Raw genomic sequence first — 12,106 nt, forward strand, 5'->3', positions numbered from 1 at the left:
TAATCATAATAATAATAATAATAATAATAATAATAATAATAATAATAATAATAATGGTGATGATGATGATAATATATTATTGTGATTATTATAAATGGCTGTTTTTCTTAAGATAGTTAAAATACAGTTAAACGGCACTTATAATACTATAACTAATCATTTAATCTGGCGAACATGATAAATGAACATTTTAAATTCACAGTACTGAATACTTTTTAAAACGTCAGATATTTCAAAATGATCATCGGCGATTTCTAAACAACATTACAGGTCGGAATCTTAGGGAAGAATTGCACACAAAATGTTATCATTTTCCTAGTTGGGAAGTAACTGGGTAAAAGTAATTGGATTACTTGTAAAGATTACATTAAAAAAGTACTTGTAATCGTTACTTTTCCCAAAAAGTCTACTTGTAATTTACTTCTTGAAATAAAATTGTGCCGGTCGGATTAGCTTGGTCGGTACAGCTCTGGGCTTCTGACCCCAACTTGGCAGGTTCGATCCTGGTTCAGTCCGGTGGTATTTGAAGGAGCTCAAATACGTCAGCCTCGTATCGGTAGATTTAGAGGCACGTAAAGGAACTCATGCGGGACTAAATTTCGGCATCTCGGTGTCTCCGATAATCGTAATAGTAGTTAGTGGGACGTAAAGCAAATAACATTATTATTAGTAGATTTACAGGCAAGTTAAAGAACTCCTGTAGAACAAAATTCCGGCACCTCGGCGTCTCCGAAAACCGTAAATGTACTTATTGGGACGTAAAACAATTAATATTATTATGTATGAATTTATTAATTGAAGATAAAAAAATATTTTCTATACTTTCAACCTACCACCAGTCTGCCACTATCGAATCAGATAAGACAGGCGTGATCATGACATAATCAAAGAACAGAGCAAATCGTGCGTCCGCTGACTACGTAAGCCTACAATGCTATATTCCTCAGCTCCATCTGTGCGTGTACCGGTTGTCACTGAACCGGCAGCGTGTTACCGCGCCGCGCATGCTATGCCATGCTCCTCAACTCCATCCGTTGTTGGACCGGTTTGTCACTGGACCGGTAACGTGTCACTGCTCCAGTCGTGTCACTGGAGCAGTTGGAGCAGTGACACGTTATTTCTGAACCGTCACACCTCTAATCTCATGTTCTAATAGATGCCCCATACACGCGCAGACTTCCGGGAGACTTATCTGTACATGCTTGCCTCCGAGAGGTAAGTCGAATGTACGTCACTGCCCATACACGCTCAGACTTTTGATTTGCTACGAAGCCGCTAGAGGTAGCTGAATACGCGCTCAGCTGTTGTTTAATATGGGTGATTATGCACTTCACTTGCCTGTTTGTAAAAACATATTGAAATTGTATAATTAGTCAATATGGAAGATGAGATGTTACTTGGCGTTTTCATTGCGCTATGCATAAAGGCGCCTCGCAAGATGGACCAAAAATTGGTTGCTGGAAAGAAGAAAACACTCGCATGTGAACTTGCTATGTGAGCTACGATTCGAACCCAGTGATTCGAATAATTATTTGAGAATGGACGAGGAAGCATATTTTGAACTCCTTCAGATGGTAGCACCAATTATCAGGAAAGAAAACACTGTAACGAGAGAATCGATTCCACCTCACAAACAATTATCTGCAACATTAAGGTTTCTTGCTACTGCCCGAAATTACGAGGATCTGAAATTCTCCACCACCATATCTGCACAAGCATTAGGAAGAATAATTCCTCGAGTCTGTCAGGCGATTTTCATGGTTCTACGGAAGGAATATTGCAAGGTAAGTTTCCAAAGATAGTTATTTTTATTACAATTTACAATACAATCAAAAATAAACATAGTTTACTCGGGCACCATAAACCCTGAAATTTCCTCTATTGAGGAGTGTACTATAGTAGAGTGTCTTGTTAGCCTCCATACCTGACCTTCAAAAAGAGCTTCGTTCATTACTCTCTTGCAATAAATTGCCATTTCAGGGTCCTTATCTCTTAAACTTTCAACCACATGAAGTACAAATCCGTGATGTCTCTCACTGGATGTGGTGACTTTCTTGGCAATTAAGTCAAGAATCTCATCCTGCTTGCTCGTTGTTTTCCTCTTCCGCACCAAATTTCCTGCAGAGTGGCTGGATGAGGGTGTGGGTGGATCGTCACTTAAGGGGGACATGCTTTCTCTTTCATCGTCATCCTGAAAAAAGAATTAAAATTATTATTATTATTATTGTTATTATTATTAACACACATCTCTTCTTGTTTCAGTTTCCTGCTTCAGAAGAACAATGGAAGAAGACTGGCAAACAGTTTGAGATACAGTGGCAGCTCCCTAACTGTTTAGGAGCAGTAGGTGGGAAACATGTGCGAATAAGACCACCGCCCAACAGTGGTTGCTCTTACTTTAATTATAAAGCGTTCCACAGTATGGTGTTAATGGCTGTGGTGAATGCAGACTATAAGTTTATAATGTTCGATTTTGGCACCAATGGAAGGGTGTCAGATTGAGGGGCAATTCAAAACACTCGGTTTTAAGACAGATTGCTGGAGGGACAACTGAAACTGCCGCCTATTGACGAAGATAACAATCTTCCGTACGTCTTTGTGGGGGATGGGGCTTTTACACTCAGGCCTGACTTCATAAAGCCGTTCAGTGAACGTGAATTAACACCCGAGAGGAACATTTTCAACGCTAGACTCAGTCTTGCAAGGCGTGTAGTGGAGAATCATGGCCAGTAGATTCCGTATCTTTCATACAGAAATAGGGGTAGCACCGTGTTGTTCTCGCCTCATGTGTTCTGCATAACTTTTTGCGAAAGAAGTGCTGTAATACATATTCTTCAGACACATCTGATTTAGGAGAGACTAGAGAAATATTTATACCACTAGAAAGAGGGCATAACAGAAATCATAAAGACAAAGCAAGGATTGTAATGTGAACTGTGTTCGTGACTCGCTGACTTACTTGAAAACATGCCAATCTGAATTTATATTAAAAATCTGAAATATCTGCATTTAAAATGGAAAATCTGAAAATTAATATTCATTAAACAAAATACACATTCGTCGGAACTTGTACTCACACTTACTTGTTACCTGCTTACTTACACATACGTTATTTGAAGGGCGCCAGCTGCCACTCAGTGCAGCAATAATAGAATGAGACTCTTGGCTATCTCTAGGGTGTGGGGTAATAAGCTTACTTTTGACAACATACCATATAAGTTCTGGGAAAAGGAGATTGGCGTTCGGTTTCCCCATTAATTTTGAGGTTAAGATATTTTACTGTCATTGAAATAATACCATGAATTCGTTTGATAGAACAAAATATATTCTTTAAATAATATATAAAAAATAGTGAGTCTTGTTGCGATAAAACAGATGAGAAACTAGGCATGAATTTGAATTCTTCTTGACCGGACATTTAACAATTTATACGAAATATTTCCCTCACTGATTCACTTGACTGTACCTTCAACACTTTGAGTGTAATTACGACGTATTCCTTTGATCTGGTGTTTACTGTAGATGTGTCACGCCTAACTTGGTGATACATCCTTGTGACTGCTTCTTCTCCATATCATCTGACTTCTTTGTAAGTCAATATGGTATTACCTCATAGCAGGTGGTATCCCTCTCTGACTCCATGGTGAGCCCTTGCGTCCGTGTCTTCAACTAAGTAACCGACCAATTTGGGCCTCACTCTCTCAATGACCAATAATTAATGGCTCACTGAGTCTTCTCCATCTCTCGTTCACACTCGTTGACTGACCGACTGAGGCCTCTTCATCTCGTAGACTTCTTCACTGTTCAGCTTCCGTTTAACTAATGACTGATACTACAATATGCAGCCACCCTTTATAGACATTGGTTGACACAGCTACGTAATCTCCAGAAATAACAATGACATACTCCCACAACGCCTCAAACTGTTGCATGTACTGGTGAAATCCCCTGGGGCGGCTGAGTCTCTGAGCGAATTGCTTAAAGCTCACGATGACGTAGCCATGACGTAGCAATGACTTGGCAGAATCGCCAGTAGTGCAAAATATAACAACGTCACATCCACATCTGATTTATCGAAACTCTCATTGTACAGGTATTTAATGTTATTCTACATATACGTATATATGCATACACTCAATTACAAATACGCAAGCGACAAGCAATGCATAATCGAATTGAATAATAATTATAACAAAATAATAGTAATCTCACAGATAAAATAATAATACGGATATAATAATAATAATAATAATAATAATAATAATAATAATAATAATAATAATAATAAAAATACAGATATCATCTTGTAACGGGATTTGAACCGTCACAATTCGCCTCCCTCATAAATAAATCGAACAAAGAATCGATTGATTTATGAACAAAATTATATATATAACACTGACACAGATAAACACTTTAAACGAGTATACAACAATAATTTTTTACATCCATACATTTTATAAAATATCACAAACTTGAGAATTTTTCTCGCACATTGCCATCGTAGATAACTGTCCAGTGTCCCATTCTCTTTTTCTCTCATACAAATCACAAGAGTGTAGCACTTGATTAAACACATGCAAATAATTTTAAATGATTACACTACATTCTTATTTTTTTAACATATCCAAACATTTTGTGAAAATTCACTTATATGAGAACTTTTCTCGCATATTGTTATCGCAGATAACTGTCCAATGTCCTGTTCTCCGTTTTGCCACACAACACATGACAATGTAGCACTTATTCTTCCAATACACCAATACGACACTTGGTTCACACGCAAATTCACATATGTTAGTTTTATTTTGCCAGTTTCTCACAAAATTAATCATCTTATTTTTATCTCAATAAATCTCACGTGAAGTACTTCTTCACATATATAATACTATAGATACCGACAATATCCCCTTCCTGATTTTATAAGGAATATGCACACTCCCCGATACGGTTCACAATAGTGAAATACCCCTGATACAAAAGAAAGAATTTAGACATATTTCCGCCTCTGCAGATGATGAAATGGAACTCTGAGTAGCAATCTGTCACTCAAACTGAATCAATTTTGCCCTTATTAACTTACATATCTCAATAGATCACATCCTCCTTGGCAACAACAATTAAAGAATCAATACTATGGCTACAAGATGGTTCAATTATTCCGTAATCCAGCATAATGTTTATTTGTTCTTAGACTTCACTAGCATATTTATATTGAATGGGGTATTTACCTCCCACAAATGATGAATGGTCATGTACTACAAATTTATGTTCATATACGTGTTCTTCCTCACTTAACCACTAAATACATCTCGATGCTTACCTAACATCGAACACAATTACTTCTCCTGTAATTCACTCAAATTATCTCACGTCACTGCCTCATACCGACTATCCCTCGGATACTGGTCGTTATAGACATGTAACACACTTCAAAACATTTCCTCTCACTAGGAACACCTTCACTTACTTCTCATATATCTTTAAAGAACACACGTTACCAAACACTTACCTCAGACCATCATAATTAACACGTACTTCTTTGCTAGTTTCCTCCCAGAACAAACACACACTACCTAAATTAAAGTCTACTCTACTTCCATGATTTGCAACCAGGTCAGCTCCTAAAATAACTGAATACACAAGATTTGGCATAACAAGGCATGCTGAAACTTGCATTTATATTCAATCCTGATTGGTACCGCTATCATCTTATTTACTCTCTGTGACTTACCCAACAGCTGTTTTAATATCTAATAGTACCTTCTTCACATCACAATTTCCATCATCGGAGTTGCTATCTCACTACTTACATCATATTCTCAGTATTATAAGTACTTACATCACTTAACAGAACACTTCTTACATCTACCTTACTATTAAAGTTAAAAACTTTTTATTTTATAACCACCTATTCAATACAAAGATAATGCACTCAATTATTTATAAAATATTCATGAGGTACATTGGTTAATAGGACATGTTTCGTTCGTCTTTGCGAACGCCATCAGCTATAAATAACAAAGCCTAAGGTCAGGGCTCTGAGTTTATTTAAATGGTTAAAAATGTCGTTATATTAAAAGAATGGTAAAACTGCTGTACATTATCTTAAATACGGTCTAATTATGAGATTTGTCACATGTAATCTACCTTACTACTACTATTAATTACTTCATTATATATGACTACGTCATTACTTAAATATCTCACTTAACATTACTTAGGTCACAATTGCACTACTCTTAAATCTACTTTCACTACATAGCTACTTATACTACATACCTGTTCATCTTCTACCTTCTGCCTGTTCACTTAACTTACTTTATCCGATTCCCTGTGCGTTACTCTGGCTCGATGACTATTCCTGAATAACATTCGTATTTGGCCTATTACTCTCTCTCTGATTACTTAAATTCTCACGCCTTCCGTCACTTTGGCCTATGAAGTTTCCTCGCCTTCCTTCTCCGGATTGACCCTGGTAACTCTGCTGAACCCTATCACTATTGAAATGTCTATTAGTCGTCTGCTGATCATAATTATTCCCTCTCCAGCCATTCTGTCTATAATTCGTCACATAATTCACATCTGCACGCCTCCCATCTTCCGATTCTCTCTGGTAACTCTGCTGAACCCTATCACTATTGAAATGTCTATTAGTCGTCTGCTGATCATAATTATTCCCTCTCCAGCCATTCTGTCTATAATTCGTCACATAATTCACATCTGCACGCCTCCCATCTTCCGATTCTCTCTGGTAACTCTGATGACCTCTATCACTATTGAAATTTCTATTAGCTCTCGGCTGGTCATAATTGTTACCTCTCCTCTGATAATTATCTGACCTGTTTCCCGCTCCCTGTACAGTTCTACTTTGCGGTCGATTACCACCTACGCTACCATTCAGAGCCTCGAAACTATTTAACAATACCTCCAATTCTTTGATAGTACTGACTTTCTGCATACACGCAGCTTCCCTAATCCTATCAGAATAATGTTTAAACATAATCCTTACTATATCAACTTCTGAACCAATACTATTAAGATTTTTCCATATAAGCACGTGTGACAGAAAGTATTGTCATAGACACTCCCTCATGTTGTCTATATTTACCAAGCATAATCCGTTCTTTCTCACGATCTTGTATATTCTCATCCCAAAACTTGTCAACGAACTTCTCTTTAAATTCTCCTAAATTAGACAGATCATTACGGTACACTTGAAACCAGGTTTTACTTTCACCGACGAAGGAATTAAGACAAGATCTCTAACACGTATTCCCATTCGATAATGTTATCCCTCAACTTATTTGCAAATCTTTTCTCAACTAATGTTACAAATTCCATGGGATTAAACTGTTTTCCAGAAAACTTAGGTAAATCTTGGTCCCTATTGTATAAACCACTCGTTACTATATTTCTCTTGTAATATGACCTTCTCTCATTTCTTGTCGTAGTACCCTCTGGCAATTCAAAACTTTTTCTTCCGCCACTTTCTCCGCATTCTCTTTCATTATTCTCAATTCTTCCTGTAATTTTTCCTCTTTCTCTGTAACCTTCTGCGACCAAGTTTCTTGTTTGTTCTTTAGTTCTCTGACCTGCCCAAGCTCTTTTTCAAACGTTTCTACCTTACTGACACATTCCCTCATATCTTGCCCCATTGCATTATGAATCTTGTCTAGTCTTTTATATCTATGATCTCGTGAATTTCTTCCCGGGCATTAGAAATCGTATTACTTAACTTTACGATATTCTCTGTATATGTTCCTTTGACATGCTCAATTTGAGTATGAAGATCGCGCCGATTCAACTCCATTTCCCCTCTAAGGTCAACATATTCTTTCTTAAACTTATTTTCCAACTTACATATTTGACTAGTTACCTCTACTATCTTAGTATCTATTTTACAACTTAGTGATTCACTTAACCCATCTATTTTATCATTGATCACATTAAAATTTTCGTTACAAATATCAATCATTTCTACCATTTTACTACTTAGGGAGTTAATCTGTTTATTACAATTTTCGTTAATAGTATCAATCTTTTTCTCCATCTTACTACAGGTACCAATCACTTTTTCCATCTGTTTCATATATTCGTTATTCTTTTCAATCAGTTTCTTACAGTTTTCATTATTGAGCTCGGTCATTTCGGCCATTAGCAAATTAAATTGTTGTAAATATATTCCCCCTGAGACTTCCTTTCCATTTTCAACGTGCTTCTCAACTTCTGCACTTTCCTGAATTACCTCAGAAGCTTCCATCGTATTCACCTGCTCCCTACTCTGAATTTCACCTTGGATGTCCGCAGAAGCAATGACCTCGTCGTCACATGACTTGTTATTGTCTTCCTTGTCCATCTTTGGTTCACTAGTGATAGTACGCGATCTCAAATTAATTTCCCTCTTCAAATCCCTTGACATATCCCCGAAATACAAATATATATCAAAAACCTACACTCCTGACATTTACCGGTAATAATTCCGTTGGCTTAAATGCGCATACTCTTCCCAAAATGAACCTATGATATGCTGTCATTCAGAACAAATTCTGAATTTATTCAAGTCCCACGATGCGTCGACACATTGTAAACTGTGTTCGTGACTCGCTGACTTACTTGAAAACATACCAATATGAATTTATATTGAAAAATCTGAAATATCTGCATTTAAAATGGAAAATCTGAAAATTAATATTCATTAAACAAAATACACATTCGTCGGAACTTGTACTCACACTTACTTGTTACCTGCTTACTTACACATACGTTATTTGAAGGGCGCCAGCTGCCACTCAGTGCAGCAATAATAGAATGAGACTCTTGACTATCTCTAGGGTGTGGGGTAATAAGCTTACTTTTGACAACATACCATATAAGTTCTGGGAAAAGGAGATTGGCGTTCGGTTTCCCCGTTAATTTTGAGGTTAAGATATTTTACTGTCATTGAAATAATACCATGAATTCGTTTGATAGAACAAAATATATTCTTTAAATAATATATAAAAAATAGTGAGTCTTGTTGCGATAAAACAGATGAGAAACTAGGCATGAATTTGAATTCTTCTTGACCGGACATTTAACAATTTATACGAAATATTTCCCTCACTGATTCACTTGACTGTACCTTCAACACTTTGAGTGTAATTACGACGTATTCCTTTGATCTGGTGTTTACTGTAGATGTGTCACGCCTAACTTGGTGATACATCCTTGTGACTGCTTCTTCTCCATATCATCTGACTTCTTTGTAAGTCAATATGGTATTACCTCATAGCAGGTGGTATCCCTCTCTGACTCCATGGTAAGCCCTTGCGTCCGTGTCTCCAACTAAGTAACCGACCAATTTGGGCCTCACTCTCTCAATGACCAATAATTAATGGCTCGCTGAGTCTTCTCCATCTCTCGTTAACACTCGTTGACTGACCGACTGAGGCCTCTTCATCTCGTAGACTTCTTCACTGTTCAGCTTCCGTTTAACTAATGACTGATGCTACAATATGCAGCCACCCTTTATAGACGTTGGTTGACACAGCTACGTAATCTCCAGAAATAACAATGACATACTCCCACAACGCCTCAAACTGTTGCATGTACTGGTGAAATCCCCTGGGGCGGCTGAGTGTCTGAGCGAATTGCTTAAAGCTCACGATGACGTAGCCATGACGTAGCAATGACTTGGCAGAATCGCCAGTAGTGCAAAATATAACAACGTCACATCCACATCTGATATATCGAAACTCTCACTGTACAGGTATTTAATGTTAATCTACATATACGTATATATGCATACACTCAATTACAAATACGCAAGCGGCAAGCAATGCATAATCGAATTGAATAATAATTATAACAAAATAATAGTAATCTCACAGATAAAATAATAATAATAATACGGATATAATAATAATAATAATAATAATAATAATAATAATAATACAGATAAATGATAAAAATACAGATATCATCTTGTAACGGGATTTGAACCGTTACAGTAAGGAACCTTCTTCTACAGTACTTCCTTGATCACCCTATGTAAACAAGCCATCTAGGCCTACTTATGAGAATAACAAGTTAAAGTGTAATTAAGCTGTGTACCTACGTCTCTCATTTTCACTCATATTTCCAGTGCTTGTAGAAGGGAGCTCTTGGTCGTACAGGAAATGTAGATACGGTATTTATAGTACCACACTTTGGGTATATAAATGCTGTCCACGCCACTTCCACTTAGCATGGATTTTTTCCTGTAGCACGATCTTAAATTGTTAATCCTTTTAATGACTCTGTGTTTGTCCGCGTTAACGTCTACCTCTCTTAATTTCTCAAAGAGAACTTCATCAGCTTCTTGCTTCAGTACTTTATTGGAATAATCTTTACTTTTATTTTTCCACAGACATGGAAACGACTTATACAACTCAATGAATTGCACAATGAATTCATGAGAGTAATTTCTCATGTCAGCGGAACACGTTGCTTCGGCCATCGGTAATAAAAAACAAATATCAACGCACTAGCAAGCAAATCACTATCTAAACAGCGGACCTTAACCTCAATCAACATCAATGATACGTCAACAAATAAATTCGACGATTGATCGCAGTTTCACCTTCGTATGTTATTACGTTTTCACTTTCTGCCGCCACCTATAACAGGGCACTTCCGTCGTGAAGTCTCAGTCTGAATTCAAGCACTGCTAGAAGGTCGGAGACTTGCCTGCGGACTTTTTGTCGGCGGACTTAACGGCCATACACGCAGAGACTAGTCTGGAAAGACTGGTTTGTGCAGACATACCTCCGGCTAAGTCTGCGGGTGTATGGGGCCCTTAACAGATGGGCTTGACTCAGCGTTGCCAACCTCTGAAGTCGCGAAATCAGTACGCGAGTTAAAAAAGGACGTCAATTTCGCCCGGAGAACCGAACAAATGAATTTATCATGTAATTGCTATTTTTTGCAGGTGTACGCAATTTTTCACTTGCTTTACAGATCATATTGTCTGTATTTAACTATTAGTATGAGTGCATATATCAACGATAGCAGTAGTAATAATAGTAATAATAACTATAATGTATGTATGTATGTATGTATGTATGTATGTATGTTGGGTATTCAGCCCGAAGGCTGGTTGGATCCTCAATAGGTCCACCATTAGCTGTCATAGATGGCCTGGGTGTCACTGAAGAGCCGTACTAGGGAAATGAGGATTGGAGTAGTTTCCCGTTGCTTTCCTCACTGAGCCAGAAGTTGCTATTGCATATCAGTCTGCCAAGCCCACTGAAATGCGTGCACTAACCGACCCTATCAACTATATTTTCACACCATTCATAGGAGGGACTGGCTGCATAAGGAATGACATTATTAGCATCACTCATACCTCAGCCACTTTCATACTGTCAAAGTCAAGGATAAGACTGAGACAGGTCAATGAAAATAACAAATTTATTCTAGCTCATACTAGAAGACATAGTGCACTGCAAACACCACATTCTGCCAGCAAATAAAACATAAAACTCACCAATTTGTTAATCATCACAAGTGAAGCTGTCAGTTTCATTCTCTACAGAAACGCTGCCTCATTCTACTGTTTCCGATTTTGTGCACGAACTGTAGAGATAACTCACAAGTCATGTAATTCGATATATTATTATTATTATTATTATCATTATTATTATTATAATATTTATTATCCCACGTAATAACCTTAATTTAACCGAAGACTCATTTAATAGGGCACCTAAGTCTGAGTTGGTCAGTCATATCACCACTATCTAAGAGAGATTTGAAATAGAGAAGGAAGTTTTCTAATACAATAACTACTCAACTGGTCTACCACTGGAACAGAAAATGGCGAAAACAGTTTACACAAAGTAAATTTAGCTTCTATTCATCGTATATGTCTTCAATTGATCTCGTGGCCTCCGCTCTAGCACGGAATTTCACTCTTGGGCTTGGCTATCGCGTTCACTTAGCCTTGATTTTCCATGTTCCAGGCGATGGCACATCTGTACGTCGAAGTAGAAGTCCTCAGTTGGAGACACACGATGACGCGTATGTTTCACTGAGTCTTACACCGATGCATTGAAACCTGAAACTAATATACAAATTAGAGTCT

General features: G+C 37.4%; 1 protein-coding gene across 1 annotated transcript in view; it reads right to left on the reverse strand.

Moving 5' to 3' along the window:
- Positions 1–1,903: 1,903 nt before the first annotated feature.
- The window catches only part of LOC136866939 (uncharacterized), a 155,706-nt gene continuing 145,503 nt past the window's right edge, over positions 1,904–12,106 (reverse strand). Inside the window, exon 5 of the mRNA XM_068226953.1 lies at positions 1,904–2,191. Coding sequence (XP_068083054.1) covers positions 2,158–2,191 — 34 coding nt within the window. The 3' untranslated portion in view covers positions 1,904–2,157. The remainder of the gene's footprint in view (positions 2,192–12,106) is intronic.

The sequence above is a fragment of the Anabrus simplex genome, chromosome 3 (assembly GCF_040414725.1).
Source record: "Anabrus simplex isolate iqAnaSimp1 chromosome 3, ASM4041472v1, whole genome shotgun sequence".
Classification (NCBI taxonomy): Eukaryota; Metazoa; Arthropoda; class Insecta; order Orthoptera; family Tettigoniidae; genus Anabrus; species Anabrus simplex.